The sequence below is a fragment of the Neomonachus schauinslandi genome, chromosome 10 (genome assembly GCF_002201575.2).
Source record: "Neomonachus schauinslandi chromosome 10, ASM220157v2, whole genome shotgun sequence".
In the NCBI taxonomy this organism is placed as follows: domain Eukaryota; kingdom Metazoa; phylum Chordata; class Mammalia; order Carnivora; family Phocidae; genus Neomonachus; species Neomonachus schauinslandi.
In genome coordinates, this window is record NC_058412.1 from 77,722,178 (window position 1) to 77,744,131 (window position 21,954).

The 21,954-nt window shown below is 40.7% G+C and overlaps 2 protein-coding genes across 2 annotated transcripts; both read left to right on the plus strand.

The window, feature by feature from the left end:
* Positions 1–4,031: 4,031 nt before the first annotated feature.
* C10H2orf15 (chromosome 10 C2orf15 homolog) lies at positions 4,032–4,344 on the plus strand. Its single transcript, XM_044918967.1, has one exon. It carries the CDS (start codon positions 4,054–4,056, stop codon positions 4,327–4,329), a length of 276 nt encoding a protein of 91 aa, XP_044774902.1. The 5' UTR covers positions 4,032–4,053; the 3' UTR covers positions 4,330–4,344.
* A 9,796-nt stretch (positions 4,345–14,140) lies between these two features.
* On the plus strand, positions 14,141–15,346 carry LIPT1 (lipoyltransferase 1). The gene has a single exon (XM_021701244.1). The coding sequence runs from the start codon at positions 14,174–14,176 to the stop codon at positions 15,293–15,295; it is 1,122 nt and encodes a 373-aa protein (XP_021556919.1). The 5' UTR covers positions 14,141–14,173; the 3' UTR covers positions 15,296–15,346.
* Positions 15,347–21,954: the final 6,608 nt, after the last annotated feature.

Sequence of the window (21,954 nt, forward strand, 5' to 3'; positions counted from 1 at the left end):
TGTGCAAAAGCTTTTTATCCTGATGAAGTCCCAATAGTTCATTTTGCCCTTGCTTCCCTTGCCTTTGGTGATGTTTCTAGGAAGAAACTGCTGTGGCTGAGGTCGGAGAGGTTGCTGCCTGTGTTTTCCTTTAGGATTTTGATGGACTCTTGTCTCACATTTAGGTCTTTCAACCATTTTCAGTCTATTTTTGTGTGTGGTGTAAGAAAATGGTCCAGTTTCATTCTTCTGCATGTGGCTGTCCAATTTTCCCAGCACCATTTGTTGAAGAGACTCTCTTTTTTACACTGGACATTCTTTCCTACTTTGTCAAAGATTAGTTGACCATAGAGTTGAGGGTTAATTTCTGGGCTCTCTATTCTGTTCCATTGATCTATGTGTCTGTTTTTGTGCCAGTACCATACTGTCTTGAGGATTACAGCTTTGTAATAGAGCTTGAAGTCTGGAATTGTGATGCCACCAGCTTTGCTTTTTTTTTCAGCATTCCTCTGGCTATTCGGGGTCTTTTCTGGTTCCATGATCATGGAACGTTTTTCCATTTCTTTGTGTCTTCCTCCATTTCTTTCATGAGTATTTTATAGTTTTCTGAGTACAGATTCTTTGCCTGTTTGGTTAGATTTATTCCTAGGTATCTTATGGTTTTGGGTGCAATTGTAAATGGGATCAACTCCTTAATTTCTCTTTCTTCCGTCTTGTTGTTGGTGTATAGGAATGCCACTGATTTCTGTGCATTGATTTTATATCCTGCCACTTTACTGAATTCCTGTATGAGTTCTAGCAGTTTTGGGGTGGAGTCTTTTGGGTTTTCCACATAAAGTATCATATCATCTGCAAAGAGTTTGACTTCTACTTTGCCGATTCGGATGCCTTTTATTTCTTGCTGGAGTTCTGCCATTCTCATTGATCGATAAACTTGGTCTTGATGGCTGTTCTTGCTGATCTTCTGGGGGAGGGGCCTGTTGCAGTGATTCTCAGATGACATTGCCTGAGGCAGAATTGCATCGCCCTTTCCAGGGGCCGGGCTAAATAATCTGCTCGGGTTTGCTCTCGGGAGCTTTTGTTCCCTGCAAGCTTTCTGTACAGCTTTGGAGGACGAGTGTGAAATTGGCAGCCTCCCAATCTCTGGCCCCGGAGGAGCCGAGAGCTTGGGGTGCCACTCCTAAGTGAGTCCCCAGAGAAAAGCAGTCACTCACTCCCGTCTCCCCGGTCTCCAGCCGCACTCCATGCTCACCCAGCCTATGACCGAGCGTTTCTATCTCTGGCACCCGACCCCGGGTGGAGTCTCCAAACCCAGCAGTTCCCTGCGGTGCGCTCCCGCGCTGCTTCTCCCGGGGGAGGAATGGGAGTCTCCCTGGATCTGCCGCTTGTTGGGCCCCTGCTGGAGGAGCAGTGGGCGGTCCTGAGACCACACTGTCCCGCAAAGGTTCCACCGCCCGCTTAGCCACTGGAGCGACGTCCCTCAGCGGAGCTGACTTCTGAAAGTTTCGGTTTTGTGCTCCACGGCTCTATCACTTGCCGGTAGTGGCTGACGGAGGGCCACTCCCCCACCGTCTATCCTCCCGAATATTGCTTCGGATTCACTTCTCTGCATGTCCTACCTTCCAGAAAGTGGTTGCTTTCCTGTTCAGAGAGTTGTTGCTATTCTTTTCTTCTATCTCCTGTTGAGTTCATAGGTGTTCAGAATGGTTTGATCCCTATCCAGCTGAATTCCTGAGACCAGACGAAATCCAGGTCTCCTACTCCTCCGCCATCTTGCTCCTCCAATTGTGTGATTTTTTTCTTCATTCTTTAATGTGATATATTGATCAATTTTCATATATTGGTCCTTTCTTGCATTCTAGGAGTAAACCCACTTGTTCAGGGTGTATAATCCTTTTAATACTTTGCTGAATTCAGTTTGTTAGTATTTTGTTGAGAATTTTTATATTAATGTGCATTAGGAATATTGGTCTACAGGTTTGTTTGATTTGTTTTTCTTGTAGTGTCTTGGCCTGGCTTTTGTGTCAAGGTAATGCTAGCCTCACAAAATGAGTTAGGAAGTATTCCCTCCTTTTCAATTTTTGGAAAAGTTTGAGAAATATTGATATTAATTTTTAAATGTCTGGTAGAATTCACCTGTGATGCCATCTGGTCCTGGGCTTTTCTTTGTCAAGAGTTTTTTGATTACTGATTCAATCTCCTTACTAGTAATTGGTCTATTCAGATTTTGTTTCTTCATGACAGTCTTGGTAGGTTTTGTGTTTCTGGAATTTGTCCATTTCAGCTAGAATATCCGGTTTGTTGGCATACAACTTTTTAGAGCACTCTCATTTTTTTTTAAAGATTTTATTTATTTATTTATTTGAGAGAGAGAGAGAGAGAGTGAGGAGAAACAGCATGAAAGGGGAGAGGGTCAGATGGAGAAGCAGGCTCCCTGCTGAGCCAGGAGCCCGATGTGGGACTTGATCCCAGGACTCTGGGATCATGACCTGAGCCAAAGGCAGTCGCTTAACCAACTGAGCCACCCAGGCGCCCTAGAGCACTCTCTTATAAATCCTTTTTTATTTCTGTAGAATCAGTAGTAATGCTCCACTTTCATTTCTGATTTTAATAATTTGAGTCTCCTCTTTTTTTTTCTTAGTCCATCTAGCTAAAGTTTGGTCAATCTTTGTTGATCTTTTGAAAGAATCACTTTTGGTTTCATTGTTTTTTCTGTTGTTTTTCTATTTTCAATTTTATTCATCTCTGCTCTAATCTTTATTTCCTTCCTTCTGCTAATTATGAGTATAGTTTGTTCTTCTTTTTCTAGTTCCTTAAGTTACAAAGTTAGGTTGATGATTTGAGATCTGTCTTGTTTTGTTAATGTGTTTATAATTATAAATTTCCCCCTTAGCACTGATTTAGCTGTATCCCATAGGTTTTGATATGCTATAATTTTGTTGAAATTCATCTCTAAATATTTTCTAATTCCCCTTCTGATTTCTTTGGTCCGTTGGTTATTAAAGAGTGTGTTAATTCACATAGATTTGTGAATTTTCCTGTTTTACCTCTGTTATTGATTTCTACCTTCATTCTGTTGTGGTCAGATAAGGTACCTTGTATGATATCCATCTTTTAAAATCAGCTGAGACTTGGGCTGCCTGGGTGGCTCAGTTGGTTAAGCAGCCAGCTCTTGATTTCAGCTCAGGTCATGATCTTAGGGTCCTGGGATCAAGCCCGGCATCAGGCTCCATGCTCAGTGGGGAGTTTGCTTGAGGATTCTCTCACTTCCTCTCCCCCAGCACACTTGCCAATCTCTGTCCCTCTCTCAAAATATAAATTTTTTAAATAAAAAAATAAAATAAAGACTTAATCTGTGGCCTAACATATAGTCTATCCTGGAAAACGTCCCATGTGCACTGGAGAATGTGTATGCTGTTGTTGGGTAGAGTGTTCTGTAAATGTTAAATCTAGTTTATTTAATTTAAAGTTTTCTATTTCCTTAGTTATCTTCTATCTAGTTGCTCTATCCATTATTGAGAGTGCAATATTGAAGTCTCCAACTATTATTATAGAACTGTGTGTTTCTCCCTTCAATTCTCTATTTGCTTTGTATATTTTGATGGTGTGTTAGTAGGTGGATAAATGTTTACAGTTGTTTGGGCATCTTTATTTCTGGCAGAACATCTAGCAGAATGTTTGGCCTTCAGTAATTATTTATTTAATCCACTAATAATTTATTAAAAGTTTTTGATAGCAAAAATGACAAAGGCCTAAGTAGAGAAGTTCTATTATTTTCTGAAAGGTGATAAAGCATAAAATCTGGTAAATTCCTTTTTTAAAGACTTTCAGAGAATCTGTAGAACCTGCAAACCCTCCCACAAAGAAAATGTGAACACAGAGATGGAAGGCAATTTTACTTTATATTTGTGGCATCACCACCATGATGTTTCATGAAAACAAGCATTGCCATGGGGTTAGTTGAAATTCCCACTGTATTCACTTGTTATTATTTCTTTTCCAAGCAATCAAGTTGAAGAAACGTTCCCACTACTTAAAGAGGTACCTGCAAACTATATTTATTCAACCATCCCAATGGGATTTTCCCTTAGTAAATCTGCTACTCAGGTATCTGCTATGCATATGGATTCAAAAGTGGATGATCATTTGATGCGAGGGACTGAGAAAAGCAAGTTGGAACCAGTGACTCAATTATTTCAAAACACCAAGAAAATAAGATTAGAAGACACAAACCAAGAACACTTTACAAGAAGTAAAGAGATTGGCTCAGGATCTCTTTCAGAGAAAACCTTGGGTTCTGTGGTATATGTTAAAGAAAATGATGGAATAGAAATGACAGATGTGGAATGAAGTTATTTGTACATACTGCCAAAGAAACCAGAATTTGCTTTTGACTAAGAGAGCATGTTGAATGAGAACTTAACCTTATCAGAAAAACCTAACAAAATGAAGACAATTGCTTATTTTTCACTATTTATGAATCATATTAGACTTCACTTTTTTGATACATATTCAAAAAAGTTAATGTTTTAGGGGAAAAAAACTTTCCAAAATTCAAAGCAAAATTTTCTGGTATTACATTCCATCCTTGTCAAAAAGCAGAATTTTTGAATAACAGTATTTAAATGGTACCAAAATATTTTAATTGTAATATATTTCTTTAACAAGTGATAAAAAACAGTGCCCAAACAATTTGACATCTGTATTTCACACTATGTGTGGTATACCAATTTTGTAAGATTTATAGTTTGGGATTTTGCTTTAGGGTATTTTATCTTTCTGCATTTTTGCATTTCTGTTCTGTAAAAGATCACTTCAGGTAAACTCTACAAAAGACCAGTAAATTACGTACCTTGAGAAGCATTTCACATTTTAAATCATCCTTTTAAAACTGTTTTCCCCCACATTGAATTCATTTCAAAATTACAAAATAATTATTTCCAAGTGTAATAGTTTACCTTATAGATACTGCCATTTTATACTACTAATATTTAATATAAGAAAGCAGCCTATTGTTAAAAAAATATCTTGTTTTATATGTATCAGTTTGCCGTTCTTACTGAAATGTCTAGTAGTTTGAGACAGCAGTATTGTCCCAGGTATTGTGAGATGAAGTTGAAACCATTTTGTGTCTGGACATATAGTGACCTGTAACTATATTATGTATGTTTTCAACATTTTCCTCTACTTTAATATTTATTGGCTATTTCTAATGCCCAGTTGTGAGTAATCTCCATAATATTCATAAAAACAAAGATGAAAAGGGGGAAGCAATATTTTATAAATCAGAAAAATACAAATGTGATATATTTGTAGGGAATATTGAGCTTAGAGCTAAATAAAATTGTTGAATGGGACATAAGCCAATAGGATGATGCTTTTTATCATTTACAGAATATAATTCTTTGGGAGAGAAAAAAAACTCAAGTCTTTCATTTGTTCACCTAACCTGGCACTGTGCTTGTTGCTGGGGATATAGTGGTGAATAAAATAGCCACTGCCATCATAGTGTTTACTGTCTGTCTGCCAGGAAAGATAGAACATCAGACAGTAATTATGTAAGATACAAATTATGATGTGCCTTGAAGAAAAAGTAAAATGTCCAGAAGGACAGGACACATAACACATAAACCTGATTTTTAATTGTGGAACTAGGAAGTTTTCCCTAAGGTCATGTCATTTATAGCTTTTGCAGTGACATAGTTGTCCAAGTAAGATGATGGTAATGGTCAAGGTCTTGAGAAGGGGAAGGGTCCTGGTGAAGGTTAGTGGGACAGAATGATGGTTTGAAAGTGAGAAGAAAGGAAAAAGAAAGGAACTCCAGCTAAAAAGGCTATGCATGGAGGTTCTCTGGGGGAAAAGACTGAGCTCAGGAGCATGGTTTGGGGACATAACCCAGTTTCCAAAGCAAGTAGACAGTTATATGTATGGAACTAAAAATAAAAATTTTGAAGTAGTATACAGAAATGGTATTGAAAGCCTTGGGAATTAATGAGATTGCTTAAGGTGAATGTATAGTGTGAGCTAAAGTCTTAAGGAACTCAAACATTTAGGAGCTGGTCAGCATGGGGGAGCTAGCAAAGGGAACTGAGGAGTGGGCAGTGAGATGGTAAAAAACTAAGACAAGGTAATGTCAAGACTGCTCACAGTAGTTGTTACGGTGGAGGTAGTCAACTGAAAGGTCAGACAAGGATGGAAAGGTCCATTGGATCTAGCAATATGAAATGTCACAGTAACCTTAGCAAAAACCACTTTCCTTCTTTTTTTTTTTTTTTTTTTAACAGGGGCTTGGCTCAGATATTTATAGCTTTGTTTTTCATCTCCCTGAATGTCAAACAGAACATTTGATAGTCATGTTGGATGTTGAATTTGGGATAATCTTTCATTGTGCATGATGCCTCCTGCTTTGCAGGATGTGAAATACAGTAGCACACTCCAGTCACTGAGACTATAAAAAATGCAAACATTAATTACCCTCATTGAGAACCATTGCTGCCAAGACAACAGAAAATTGGAATCCCCAAATCCAATCTAAGCCATAGTTTTAGCAGCCCACTCAAGAAGGGAAATCCAAAAAGACTTCCTGGAAGAAGGTGGAATGGAACAAGCTTAATAAGGACAATAACCTCACTTAGATGTTTTGGGAGAATTCTATAAGTGGTATCTTAAAGGGACTACTTTTCAGAGTTCTGTTATTTCTAATAAGATAGCAAATTCCCCATATAAAAAAGTGTAGTTCAGCAGAAATAAGGATGTTAGGAGACTTTAAATCCAACATATCCATAAAATAAGGTATCTAAACCTATTATACATGCATTGGTATTATCATGGATGCTGTAATAAAAGCTTTCATTTATTGAGCTAGTGTGTGACTGTCTTAACTGGGACTCCCTAGAAGCTGCCTGAGACAGGGATTCAGGTGCACATGATTTTTAAGAGTGTACTCTTTAGGAAAAGGCAGTGAAGGAAGCAAGATAGGGAAACAGGAGGAGTCAGCTAAGGATGAGAGCTCAGATAAATTCTTGGTCTGATCCACAGGGTGCCTTGGAAAGACCAGATAGCACAGTTGTCCCGTTACTCACTTTGAGGCAAAGGGGGGGGATTATTGTACCCCCTACCAGTCTGGCCTTGGTTGCCACCACAAAGCCAAAGAGGGAGGCTGGAGGAGCACGGAGGTAGCATGAATCACTCAGGTGTCTATGGGCACAACAGCTCCTAGCTCACAGCAGCTGGAAAATGGATGCATGGACTAAGGGGTAAAGGGAACATGTGTAGGGCACTAACAGTCTTTATTACAGTGTCAGACACCTAACATATATTATTTTCCTTTTATTTTGAAACAAGGTCAAATTTACAGAAAAGTTGCTAGTACAAAGGCCTTTCCCTCTCCCCACAACCATTTGAGAATAAGTAGCTGACCTCATTCTTCATCAGCCCTGAATACTTTAATGATTTAAAGAATTTTATTTATTCTTTATTTCTATTTTTAATGGAAATATAATTGACATAGGACATTGTATTAGTTTTAGGTGTACAATATAATGATTTTATATATGTAGACATTGCAAAACAATTAACACAATAAGTTAACATCCATCACCACACAGTTACAATTTTTTTTCTGTGATGAGAATTTTTAGATCTACTCTCAGCACCTTTTAAATATATAAGACAATATTGTTAAGTATAGACACCATGCTGTACATTAGATTCCCCAGGACTTATTTTTTTTTTTTAAAGATTTTATTTATTCATTTGAGACAGAGAGATATATATAGAGAGAGAGCACGAGCAGGGGGAGAGGCAGAAGCAGTCTCCCTGCTGAGCCGGGAGCCCAATGTGGGGCTCGATCCCAGGACCCTGGGATCATGACCTGAGCCGAAGGCAGACACTCAACCATGTGAGCCACCCAGGCGCCCCCAGGACTCATTTATCTTATAACTAGAAGTTTATACCTTTGACCACGTTGACTCATTTCACCCTCACCCCTCCAAAAAGCACTCTTGATGGAATGGGGACAGAAGAAATGTTGGAGTAGGCTGATTATGAATGGGTAGTAAGGAAGTGGATACTGGATACGTGTAGCAAGTTCTTGAAGAAGCTCTGCTCTAAAAGGAAGTAGGCGGGTTATGATGAGTCAGTTCACGTCTGAGTGTCAGTGGAAGAAGGTACCAGTGGAGACGGTGAAGTAGGAGAGGGGTTAAGAATAACCAAAGGACAGGGCGCCTGAGTGGCTCAGTCATTAAGCAACTGCCTTCGGCTCAGGTCGTGATCCCAAGGTCCTGGGATCAAGCTTCACATCAGGCTCCCTGCTAAGTGGGGAGCCTGCTTCTCCCTCTCCCACTCCCCCTGCTTGTGTTCCCTCTCTCGCTGTGTCTGTCAAATAAATAAATAAAATCTTAAAAAAGAAAAAAACCAAAGGACAAAAGTCTCAGAGCAGAAAGGAGGGAGTGAGATTCTTGAAAACCTACTCAGTAGAAAACAGGGCGAAAAAACTACCATCTCAGATTTCAGAGAAATGAAATTTAGGAAGACAGAATGTAAGCAAAGGGAAACAGTTTTGTGCGGCTATTTTTAATAACTAGGAAAATTCCTACTGGGGCTAACTCTGTACACAATTCATTCCATCTGCATAATACAAGAAAGGAACTCAGAGTGACTTCGATCAAAAGGGTAATGGTAAATGAGGAGCCACTGTGTCTTTATTGTCGCTTTTTATGGAGCCCTGCTTAGCGTCACCAAATTGTGAACACTGGATGCTTCTTATTCCAAGATGCAAGTCTTGGTAGTTTCTATTCGAACCGAAAAATTTCATTTCTGTGGAAGATTGAAAAAGATGACTACAAATTATTTGGGCTCCTCTCATCAAGAGGTCGAGTCCACTGCTCCATCCTTTATCTCTGGCCTGCCTTTGCTTGTTGCTTTGGCCCCCAGAATGTGGTGCCTCTCTTCCAAGGCTAGACCTGAACTGAGGTGCCCCAGCAGCCAACTGCCAAGAGTATGAACAGGACCATCCTGGACCTTCCAGCTCTGCCAACCCTGGTTGAATAAAACTCGGGTGAAACTATATCAATGTTAGAAATAAATCGTTTTAAGCCGCTGATGTTTGAGGCAGTTTGTTAGGCGGCGATAGTTCACTGAAACTTTGGCTTGCTGGAGGAATTGCCCCCATCTGGCTGAGCCGAAAGTATTTTCTTGCCAACCGCAGACGGGTAACATTCATTAGCCTGAGGGGTGTGTTTTCTGACCCACTCCTTCCTACCAGTTACCATCTCTCTACTGGGAATAGCAGCGTTTATTCCTTTAAATGCAGTTTGTCTTTTAAAACTGACTTTAGTTTCCTCAGCTTCCAGGTGGAGTTATGTGCCCTTTGACCTATGAGGAGATGCGTAAAGAGCTGGCGCAGTGCCTCAAGTTCAGTGGGTGTTTGCTGGTGCTCGGGCCTGGCCGGGCCTGGGAGCTGACTGCCCTGGCTTCCTGGCGCCCTGCCCCTGGCCTCGCTCCGCGAGGGCCCCCCCGCCCCCAGCCCCAGCCGGACACAGCCGCCTCTCCTACCTTCGCCCCGGGTGACCGTTAGCTCTGCGCTGTCACGCGGGGACTTCCATCTGAACGGGGGGCGCTAGGACTTTCCACACTACTATTGGAACGTGCCCTGCGTCCCCGCCTCGACTCTGGCTTGGCGCCGACTGGGCGGCTCTGAAGGCCCCTCGGGAACCCCGAGGGCAGCGCCAGCGAGAGCGCAGGCCAGCCGCGAAGAGCGAGGCCGGAGGGCGCCCCGCCCAACCCCGGCGTGGCCCCGCCTCCTCTCGGCGTTTCCGTCTGGCCGCGCTCGCAGCCTGCAGGCCGTGGTTTATACACGCGTTCTCCTCCCGCACCGGCCCGCGCGCGGCCGTGCGCGCGACCGGAAGCTGCAGGTGGGCGAAGCTGGAAGCGGGGCTGGCGGGGCGCTGCGGCGGGCGGCCCTTTGTGGGGGGCGGGGACCTGAGACCCTGAGGTCGGGCCCCGCGCGGGCACCGCCCCGGGCCGCCGCTGCCGGTGCTGTTTCGCTCGGCACTTGGGAGGACCTAACTCCTCGGTGAGGTACGGCCTAGCCCCAATATAGGAGGGTAAAATAAAACGTGTTGGTGCCAGCTCTGTGCGTTCCCCCAGGGAGCCAAGAAGGCGAAATAAAACAAGCACGTGGCCATCGTGAGACTCTGGGTAAGTTACGTACTGTCAAAGACGTGGCAGAGTAACTTATAAGTGTTTAGAAGGAGCTGGGCCTACCTGGGAGGATAGATAGGATTATTTTTTGCTTTCTTTTCAGTAGTGAAGAAGCATGTTTGGCAATGCAAAGTGGTAGCAAAGTGTCCCCCTAGAACATGGATTGTTCTCTTCAGATCGCATAAAATCAGTCATTGAAAGGTGAGAGTAGTCACATGCAGAGTTGATTTCAAGAAAGAGCATTTCGCCAGGCCTTCAAGGCTGACCATATCCTGACAATTAAAGAAAGGCTATCATTCAGCCGGAGGTCTGATCTGTTACTGAAGGATTGAATAAAAGAGAGATGCATCTGTCCCAGATGAATCCAAGCCTTCTCCAGGAAAGGGAGGGTATCCTGGCTTTAACAGGATCTTTGAGAAGGTGGTTTCTCCAAGGCTCATCCCATCAGACATTGAAGTCCCTATAACTCAGTCCTTTTGTTCAGGTTCTGTCTTCACCAGGCACACTTATAATAAGTTGGCTTATCAGTAGCCCTACACAGAGTATTTGAACAGGCTGATCTGAACATCCAGTTGATAGCCTTCAGTTCTCTTTGTAAATTAATAAATTGGCACTTGGGTTTTTTCCAACATCCTTTTGTTTCCTCATTCTTTGTGCTATTCTTCCTCATCCTTTAGGGCTCAGTTGAAATGTTACATCCTCACAGGGGCCTTTTTGTTTATGTATTCAGGTGTCTAGAACAGTTTCTAGCACATAGTAGGTTCTCAGCCTAACTCACTGAGCTCTCTTGGTCTTTGCTCAAATGTCACCTTTTTAATGAAGCCTAGCCTGACAAGCCTATTTAGAATCACAGCGTAGTTCCTCTCACACTTATATTTCCAATTTCCTCTTTCCCAGCTCTACTTTTTCATGTAGTCCTATTCATCTTTACTTATTTGGTTCACTGATAAATCAATCCTAAGTGCCTAGAATAATGCCTGTCATGTAGTAGATGCAAGATTTGTTGAATTAATACCTTTGCTGTATTTCATTCACACTGCGTACACAATGCGTGGATGAATAGAGATATTTCTGTTTTGTGCACTAATACATAAATTGGATCAATTCTGGAACCCTAACAAGTTGCATTTTTGTCCAAAGTCAGTATCTTTCACTATTGCTAATTTATCAAAATAAATGGCACTTTAATGTGTCTTAGTTGGGGATCTTTGCACGCTTTCCTATTTAAGCTCCTGTTGGGAATATGTGTCATATGACAGGAATGGTATGAGAAGAATAGAGATGGGAAGGTAGGAACTCTATTATAGAGCACTTCAGTTTGCCAGGCATGAGTGCGTTATGCATGTTAACTCATTTAATTCTCTCAACCATTTTGTGAGGTAGGAACGTTTTATAAATGAGACAGTTGAAGCAGCCAGAGATTAAACTACTTGCCTTAGGTTATTGAGTTAGCAAGTGGCAGAGCCAGGATTAATAGTTAAGCTCTGCAAGTGACTATAGTTAAATACTGTATTGCATATTTGAAAATTGCTAAGAAAGTAGATCTTAAAAATTCTCACCACATGGAAAAAATTTGTAACTGTGAGGTGCTGGATGTTAATTAAACTTACTGTGATAATCATTTCTCAGTATATACATACATAAATCATTATGTTGTATACTTTAATACAATGTTATATGTCAGTTATATCTCAGTAAAATGAGGGGGAAAAACCGTAAGTTCTTAATCACTTTGCATCCTGCCACACTCTGCATATGCAGACAAGGAGGGATATATCACAAGGTCTTTGAGAATCTCCAGATCCACAGACATCGGTTAGCATATCATGGTCCACCACCCCTGTTCCTTACTGTTTCTCTCTTGGATCACAATGGAAGAGTTTCCTGTTTGCTTGTTCAAGGCTGCCTCCTTCCCTACTTGAATTGGATCCCAGCACCACCCCTTTGTCAGAGACCTTCTCCCTTCACCGGTGTTGCCCTCCCTCCCTCCCTGACTCCCAGCAGAATCTGAATGTGCTCAGTTCTCTTGCATCAATGTCTGCTACCCTCGTCCGGGTCCTCATTGTCTCTAGCTTGGACAGTTGCATTAGTCTATTACCCAGTCTCCCTGCCCCTAGTCTCTCTTTCCTTTAATCCATGCTGAACACTGTCTGCAGAGGCAGTTCTGTATAATGGCTAACTTAACGCTTGTCTGCTTAAAACACTTCAATAGATCCCAGCTGCTTTTAGAAAAACTCCAAATGTTTTAGAATTACATGAATCTGTCTCCTCCCCTTCTCTGTTTCTTTACTATCTTTGCATAGTAGGCACTCCATAAATATTTGTCCAATGAAGGACTATATCAGAGTCAGTCACACAGAGCCAAGAACAGAGTTTAAACAAAGCAATCCAGTGGGGCTACAGAAGCTTCCTAGGACAGCATAGCCATAGGTTTCAGTGGAGCTAGGAGACCAATAGTGTAACTCCATCCCTGAGGAGGGAGTTTCCAAAACAGGCCTTACTACGATGACTGTCTTTGTGTATGCCTGGAATATGCTACCCCCATCAATTTGGTAAAGACCATCATATTTTGAGACTCAATTCAAGTATCCCTCTATTAAAACCTCTCCTGACCCTTCTAGACAGAGAAAATATAAATTGGCTTAACTTTTCTGTAGTGTAATTTATCAGAATGTATCAAGAGTGATGAAAATATGAAGACTCTCTTATTTGTGCTTGTAGGACATTACTTAACTACAAAAGATTTTGGCCTAGTTTTGGACTTTAATAACCCATTTTATCCCAGTTCTTTAACCTAAAGAAAAATTACGAGCATCCTAAGAAATAGAATTGGAATAGAGTGTTTTCTTTACAAACATAACTAGTCAAAATACTTGATTACCGTAGCTAGTATTCATCCTGTTGCCATCAGCACTGCTAACAAAAATAACGTGTAAAGTGTCCAAACATAATGAAATTGTCTGTAGCCTTTCCGTATAACCCCGCTACTCTGCCTCTTCCCCTAACCTCAGGTTTAATTATTTAACCTAATTAAATATTGATCTAAATGAAAGAATTATGCTGCTGGTAAATCAAGTCTCAAAGTCAAATAGGAATTATTTTTTTAAGTATTTTAAGGACATAATTAAAGCTTTCCACAGAGATATTCATGAATACATTGTTGATAACACTGAAAAACTAGAAACCACCTAAAATTACAAACTAAGACACTAAAATTACAAACGAAGAGTAAACGGTGGTATATCTGACAATGAAATATTATACATTAAAGCTGATGTAAAAATAGATTTAACATTGAATGAAATAACAGTATGGTTCCAATTTGGAGTGGGGGAAGGATGTGTGTTTACACATGCACAGAAAAAAACAGGTACACACCAAAGTGTGAATTTTGGTTATCTCCAGGGGGTGGTATTATGGATTCTTTTATTTTGCTCTTTTTACCTATATGTATTTTCTCATTTTTTTAAATGAACATGTATTACCTGTGAATTCAAGATAATTTGCTTGGCTTTGAGATATATTAAATAATGAATTTACAGATTTATTGTTTGAAAAATCTGTGCCCTTACTCCGTTTCAACTGAAATTATTTGAGGTTTGTCTTTGTTTATTTCCATTGAGTATTCTGTTACAGAGTTGCTAAAGACTAAGGATAAAACTGGACAAGAAGCAACTGGATACTTGGAAAAGTTGACCTAAAATAACCAAGAATCAATAGCTAGAAAGTAAAATTTAATTTTCTTTTTCCCAATTAATTAGTCTTCCATTTTTATTTATTTTTTTTTAAAGATTTTATTTATTTATTTGACAGAGAGAGAGAGAGAACAAGCAGGGGGAGCGGCAGAAGGAGAGGGAGAAGCAGACTCCCCGCTGAGCAGGGAGCCCAATGCGGGACTCGATCCCAGGACCCTGGGATCATGACCTGAGCCAAAGGCAGATGCTTAACCAACTGAGCTACCCAGGCGCCCCAGTCTTCTATTTTTAAAAGCATGCTGATCCCATTTTCAATGAAGAATTGCTTCCAGTTACTTTGTAACCTCAAGGTTCCAGCAGCTGGCTTTAAGAACACAGTAAAAAGTGGGCTCATTTTACAGTCCATTTCCAGTGATGTTTATCAAAATCTGGCTGTAGAAGACTGGATCCATGACCATATGAATCTAGAAGGCAAACCGGTTCTTTTCTTGTGGAGAAATTCCCCCTCTATTGTAATAGGTAGGCATCAGAATCCTTGGCAGGAATGCAACCTGAATCTGATGAGAGAAGAAGGTATAAAACTGGCTCGGAGAAGAAGTGGAGGAGGAACAGTCTACCATGATATGGGTAATATCAATTTGACTTTTTTTACAACCAAAAAAAAGTATGATAGAATGCAGAACCTAAAATTAGTTGTGAGGGCTCTGAATGCTGTCCAACCCCAGCTGGATGTACAGGCCACCAAAAGATGTGACCTTTTACTGGATGGACAGTTTAAAATCTCAGGAACAGCTTCTAAGATTGGCCGGACAACTGCTTACCACCACTGCACTTTATTGTGTAGTACCGATAGAACCTTCTTGTCGTCTTTGCTGAAGAGCCCTTACCAAGGGATCAGGAGCAATGCCACTGCTAGCATACCTTCCACAGTAAAAAATCTTTTGGAAAAAGATCCCACTCTGACCTGTGAAGTACTCATGAATGCTATTGCGACAGAGTATGCTGCTTATCATCAAATTGATAATCATATCAACCTAATAAACCCAACAGATGAGACACTGTTTCCTGGAATAAATAACAAAGCCGAAGAACTACAGACCTGGGAGTGGATATATGGCAAAACTCCAAAGTTTAGTATAAACACTTCCTTTAATGTATTATATGAACAGTCGCATTTGGAAATTAAAATATTCATAGACATAAAGGGTGGAAGGATTGAAATCTGTAATATTGAAGCACCTGATCATTGGTTGCCACTGGAAATATGTGACAAATTAAATTCAAGTTTTATTGGCAGTAAGTTTTGCCCAAATGAAATTACTGTGCTAACAAATATTTTACATAGAACATGTCCAGAAGATGATGAACTACACAGTAAATGGAATATTCTCTGTGAAAAAATTAAGGGAATAATGTGATTCCAAATAAATTTCTTAATATTTACAGTTTTTATGAGATAATAAAATGTTCAAAGTACATTGTATGTCTTTTTTAGTAATCTCTACACCCAACATGGGGCTTGAACTCACAACCCTGAGATCAAGAGATCAAGAGTCATATGCTCTACCAACTGAGCCAGCCAGGCATCCTCATCATTTGTCTCTTAAAAAAGACCTAGCCTCTTTCAATAACTATTCCCCATTAGGAATTGTCACCTAGTCCATAGTTTCTTATGGCCTGTAGGATACTCTCTTTTTTCAATGATTTTTTTTTTTTTATCCAGCACACATATATCTGCTCCTTTCTCTGTTACCATCATGGGGGTGTATATGATATTCAACACTGTGATCTCTGAGTTAGTTCTTTTTCTTACCTCTAAGGAATATAACCCAGGCTTCTTGTCACCTCTGATACCTTAAACTCTAAAATTCTTCCTTTTAACTATACAGTTGACCCTTGAATAGTGGGTTTGAACTGCATGGTTTCAATTATATGTAGATGTTTTACAGTGCTGTAAATATATTTTCTCTCATGATTTTTAAGTAACATTTTTTCTAGCTTTATTGTAAGAATACAGTATATAATACAAAATATGTCTTGATGATTACTAGCAAAGCTTCTGGTCAATAGGCTACTAGTTAAGTTTTTGGGGAGTCAAAAGTTCTATGTGGATTTTCAACTGTGCCATGGTCAGCACCTCTTAACCCCCACATTATTTGTCAGCTGAACTTTCTTATCGACCATCCTTTCCTGTTAAATTAAGCCCACTGCACTTTTCTAAGCCCTTAACCCTCCAAATCTCTTGCTTCATCTCCCTTCCTATCCATCCCTGAATTCTTTCAAGTATACTGTCTTATCTTACCAGCATTCTCATTTGCTTTTCTCTCTTGACCTACAATGGCCATTGTTTTATTATTATTATTCCATCAACTGGTATTTTACTCCTGTCATACCCAGATGGCAGGCAATGCTGGAAGAAAATTCACATAATCATGCAGATTAACCCAATTTCATATTTATATTTATCCCCTATTTGTGTCAGATTCAATTCCTCTCCATTGACTCCCTCATTTTTCAGAGGCCTTATTCATAAATGTTTCCACTTTTCTTAAACTCAGAACTCCACTTCTCTTGTCACAAACCTTGACTCATAATTTGACAGTGGAGGCCTTCATAAATGAGCTCCTTCAGCACCCGATTTCCTCTCAACATTTCTCATTCATTCTCAAATAACACCTTTTCCTTAAGGCTAGTTGTACCTGGATCTTTGTCCTTTCCAACCTATCTGGGCCTTCTACTATTAAATACTTATTTTTTTTTATCTTACATTTTCTCTCTTCACTTACTGGATCCTTACACATAGTGAATGAACATGCTTATGTCTCCTTTCCCCAGAACCCCTGCCTAAGGTTTTGTTGTGTCTCTACATCTCTTCATCGCCAAATTTCTTCAAGGAGTAACATCACTGCCAACCACTTCGTGTCTCTGCAGTTCATTCACATACTACTCTGATTTCTACAGTATTTACTGTGTGTTTTTTGAATGCCTACTATGTGCCAGGTACTTTGTAGTTGTTGGATGTTCATGGTGAATGAAAGAGACTTACTGACCTCAGGAATTGACAGTTTAGTGTACTGGCTTTCGAACTCCTTAAAAACTAGAGTAAAAAAATATATTTTATATTATATATTGGCACAGATATTATCTATACCTAACAAGTTTTACAATGCAATGTTTATCCTATACTATTTCCTTATTTGACATTTTATATTTGATTTTATTTCATCTTTTAAAAATTATTTTAACACCCATTAATAGGTCAAGACCGAAGTTTAAGAAACAGGAGCCTAGGGCGCCTGGGTGGCTCAGTTGGTTAAGCGACTGCCTTCGGCTCAGGTCATGATCCTGGAGTCCCGGGATCGAGTCCCACATCAGGCTCCCTGCTCAGCAGGGAGTCTGCTTCTCCCTCTGACCCTCCTCCCTCTCATGCTGTCTCTCATTCTCTCTCTTGCAAATAAATAAAATCTTAAAAAAAAAAAAAAAAAGGAAACAGGAGCCTAATAGGAAATGTGGACAAACAAATCAGTATATAATTATAAAGCAAGAAAAGCCTGGGTAGTTCTAACAGACAATAATAGGGGCTGCCTCGCTAGAGCTATCAGGGAGCGGACATTGAAATGGAGACCTAAAGAATGAGAAGAAAGCAGCCAAGCAGAGGAGTGGGGAGGAGAGTATTCCCAGTTTTATCAGTTATTTGCCTCTTTTAACAAACCACTCCAAAACTTAGTGGCTTAAAACAACATTTATTTTATTCACAAATCTACAATTTGAGCTTTGATGGGGATAGCACATATGATCCAGTGGCATTGGCTAGGACAGCTTAAAGAGCTGAAATACCTGCTTCAAGATGGCTCACATGGCTGGCAAGTTGGTGCTGGCAGTTGGCTGGGAGCTCAGCTGGAGCTATGGGTTGAGGGCTTCAATTCCTTTCTACCTGGGCCTAATCAAGGCTGTCTGAACTTCCTCACAGCATAGTAGCTGTATTCCCAGAACAAGTGACTCAAGAAAGCCCAACAGAAACTATTTCCTTTTATACCTTGTCTTGGAAGCAATTTATATAGTCACACATGCATCCAAATCCAAGAGGAGAGAACATCGATAGCCACCTCTCTATGGGAGGAATGTCAAAGTCATTATAAAAATCACCCTTATTGCAACCATTTTTATAATCTACCACACAACAGCATACAGGAAGCCCTAAAGCAGGTAAAAGCTAGGGTTGTTGATGGTGTCGAAGGATAAGCAAACTGAAGTGTGGGAACAAGGGGAGAATGGAGCAAGATGAGGACAGAGAGAAAAGAGACCAGATCATGTAGGGACAGATAGCCCAAGGTAGACCTAGATCGTAATTTAAGTGCAATGACACTGCAGTTGTTATATTCTGTCTGCGCTGTGGAGACTGGATTGGAGGGAGAGAAAATAGGAAGCAGAAAGCCACTTGGGAGACTACTGCAGGAATCCCAGCACAGGTGATACTGGCAGTAGCCATGGAAAGATGCTGACATTGTGTTAAGCCCTTGTCAAAAATTAAGGATGATTTCTATTTTCAGGACAAGGTTTAATTCTGATTCCTTTTAAAAAAGGGAAACAATAAAGCAGTATATATTAGTTTGCTAGGGCTGCCATAATAAAATACCACAGATCAGGTGGCTTAAACAATAAAAATGTATTTTCTCACAGTTCAGGAGGCTGGGAAGTTCATGATAAAAGCGCTGGTGGATTTGGTGTCTCCTGGGGCCTCTCTTCTTGACCTGCAGATAGCTGCCTTCTTGCTGTATGCTCACATGGTCTTTCTGTTATCGGACAGAGGACCAGTTCCAAACTCGCTGCTTGAAAGCCAGTGCTCAAGAGACAAGTGTTGGTGGGAAAGGAAAGGTTGCTTTATTGAGGAAGTTGGCAACCTGGAAAAATGGCAGATTAACATCTCAAAGACCCATCTTCCCTGTCCAGGGGAAACATATTTTTAAAAGGGAAGGTGCAGGAAATGGTGAGGGGGCTATGTGCAGAAGTTGGTGCTTAACAGTTAATCATCTGTCCTCAAAAAATCTTTCAGAATCCTCTGCTCTACCAATAATCAAGGCTCCTAGGTAGTCTCTCAGTAAAGGATGCCCCTGCAGCCCAACAAGCCACATCCTGGGAAGGCAGTCTGGACTCTTCCCCCTATACCAGGAATCAAGGCTCCCAGAGTCTCTTACTGAGAATGCCATGGTCAGTGGAAGCTGTTTTTGTGTGGTCAGGCCTTATCTTCTGGAAAGTCTGGTTCTTTGGTCCTCAAGGCTAGGAGTCTGCAGGATCTCAAGGGAAGTAGGTTAGTACTGCTACAAACTGGGATTTAGGTCCGCAAGCAAGGAGTGAATAAGCTTGAAGCACATTAACCCTTAAGACCAATTGGGGTGCTGTTACATTTCCTCTGAGTGTGCATATCTGTGTCAAAATTTCCACTTCTTACAAGGACACCAATTTTTCCCTCAGTGTGGGAGCGGAGTAAGTGAAAGGGATTTTACTTTTCAAGTGGCTCCGGGGACAAACACAATTGGCCGTCTAACCATTTTTCATTTGAGTCAGGTTTCATAGGCAGGTCCTTCTGTTCTTTTCCAGCAATATTAAACAGCAAATAAACAATTTTGAAGAGATTTCTCATAAGCATATTTTTTACGCACTACATTTGCTGCAACGTGTGGAAGTTACTTTCCAAGAAAAGTATAAAAATCCTGATATGATGTGCTTTGGGGCAATAAAGCACTCATGATTTTCTGATACCATCTGTTTGTCAAGATCGAGAATATCATCAGGTGAAAGGTGTTAAGGGCTTCAAGATCCAAAAGGGAAATTTAACAAGCATCACCTGGAATAGAAAAGGCATGTTTTGCAGCTAGAGTCCACAGAATTTTCTGATTGTTTCCCTATGAGGATAAAGGAGATAAAGAATCAAGAACGACTCCTAGATTTCTTATTTGAGCAGTTGGATGGATGGGAGTAAACACAGGGAGTGGGGGAGTGTGTTTCCAAAGTTCAGTTGCAGCATCCTATATTTGAAATGACTGTGTGCTTCTGAAATGCCAGAGGAAATGCCAAATAGGCAGCTGAATATATGAGATCATAGCTCCAAGGAAAAGTTTTGGCTTAATTTATATATTTAGGAGTTGACAGCATATACATAGTATTTTAAGTCATGAAAATGGATAATTGGGAACTTTTATAATTCATCTTACAGCATAAAGTATTTAGCCCCTGAGTCCCCTCACTCTTTGGGGGATTCTCCAACTTAAAAAACCTTGCTGTGAGACAGAATCCACCTGCTGGAGAGGTCATCAAGAGGATGTGACTGCCAGTTGACCCTTGCACTGGATATGGGCAATTGAAGGCTCTTTACACCCTCCCCTGTCCTTAGAATGTGTGTTCTGCCCACTGCTCCCACATCAGGAGCCACTTCAAGGACTCAGTCTTGAGAGAGTACTTTGTTACTGAGACTATCTGGATTGTATACGTGACTTGAATCCCATCAAAGCCTCCATGAACTCTTGAGATTCTGCAGGCATGTGCGGAGATTACTTATCTTGTAGCCACCCAAGACAAGCCTCATATGTTAAGTTCCATTGCTTATTAAACCCCATCTACCAAGTGGTCTGCCTCTTTCTTCAGTCTCTCCTTGCCCTGAGTGTACGGAGGCCAGTTTTGAATTTCACCTGGGGAACTCCAAAAATGGCAAATCAACAACACTCCTCTCTATGGAAACTGAAATTTTCACTGTACTCCTTTCCTAGTCTCTCTTGAATCTAGGGTGAGGGCACATGACTTAGGCTCTGCCAATCAGATGTACTTGCTTCAGACTCTGAATGGATCATGATGAAGTGAACCTGGGATGGTGAAAACCCTTCTCTGGCAATTGTACCAGGGCCTGAATTTCTGGGGTAGCAAGGTGCTAAGAGTGGCAGTGTAGTGCCCAATAATTTAAGTGACAGAAGTGGTAATAAGGCTACTGAGTTCAGGCCTTGCCTTGGGGTCAGCAGTGGTATCATCTGATTAGTTCTGTGTTGTGAATCTAGATATGGCTTTTTTCATTGCAGAACTTCCAAGGCCAAGTCTGTACCTCTTGTGGTGATGGTATGAACTACCCACTATCTTTACAATCTCTTTTTTGCTTACATCAGGTAAGAGCAGTTTCTGTTGCTTTTCACTAAGAAATTACTGGTATAATCACTTGGGGGAGAGTGTAGATTAAAAAAAAAAGAGGTTACTACTTAGTATCTAATTTAGGAGAACGCCAATACTTAAAAGACAGGGTGGAGGAGAAAGAATGTTTCATGGAATTTGAGAGCTTTAAGAAGGGAGTGGCGAGGGGCGCCTGGGTGGCTCAGTCATTAAACGTCTGCCTTTAGCTCAGGTCATGATCCTGGGGTCCTGGGATCGAGCCCCGCATCGAGCCCCGCATCGGGCCCCCTGCTCCGCGGGAAGCCTGCTTCTCCCTCTCCCACTCCCCCTGCTTGTATTCCTGCTCTCACTGTGTCTCTCTCTGTCAAATAAATAAACAAAATCTTTAAGAAAAAAAGAAGGGAGAGGCCAACTGGGTCAATTACTCCTGAAAGATCAAGTAATATGAAGGTTAAGTACCCACTGGATATGGTAATAATGGAAGTCATTGTTGACCTTGACAAGAGCAATTTCAGTGGAATGACTGGGTAGCCTGGTTGAAGTGAGTTGAAGTATTATTAGGTGGTAAGGAAATGGGAAAAAATTATATAGAGAACTTCAAGAACAAAGAAATAGGGTGGGTGGTATCTGGCTGGGAATATCTGTACTGGCAGAAACAATGCAGCAGAGAGGGAGAGATCGCTAAAAGGACGAAGTCCTTGGTGAGGCTAACGGAGGCAAGACTGAATTCACTTCCTGAAAATTTGGCTATCTTCCTTATAGATTAGTACTATTAACTCTTTCTCTATATGCTATAAATTTGATGTCATGTTAACTTTTTATGGTTCTCTCTACTCAAGTTTTCAATATTTACATGATCAAATCTTTTGCCTTTTCCTTTCCTTGATAATTCCTGGGTTTTGTGTTATACTTAGTACATTTAGTG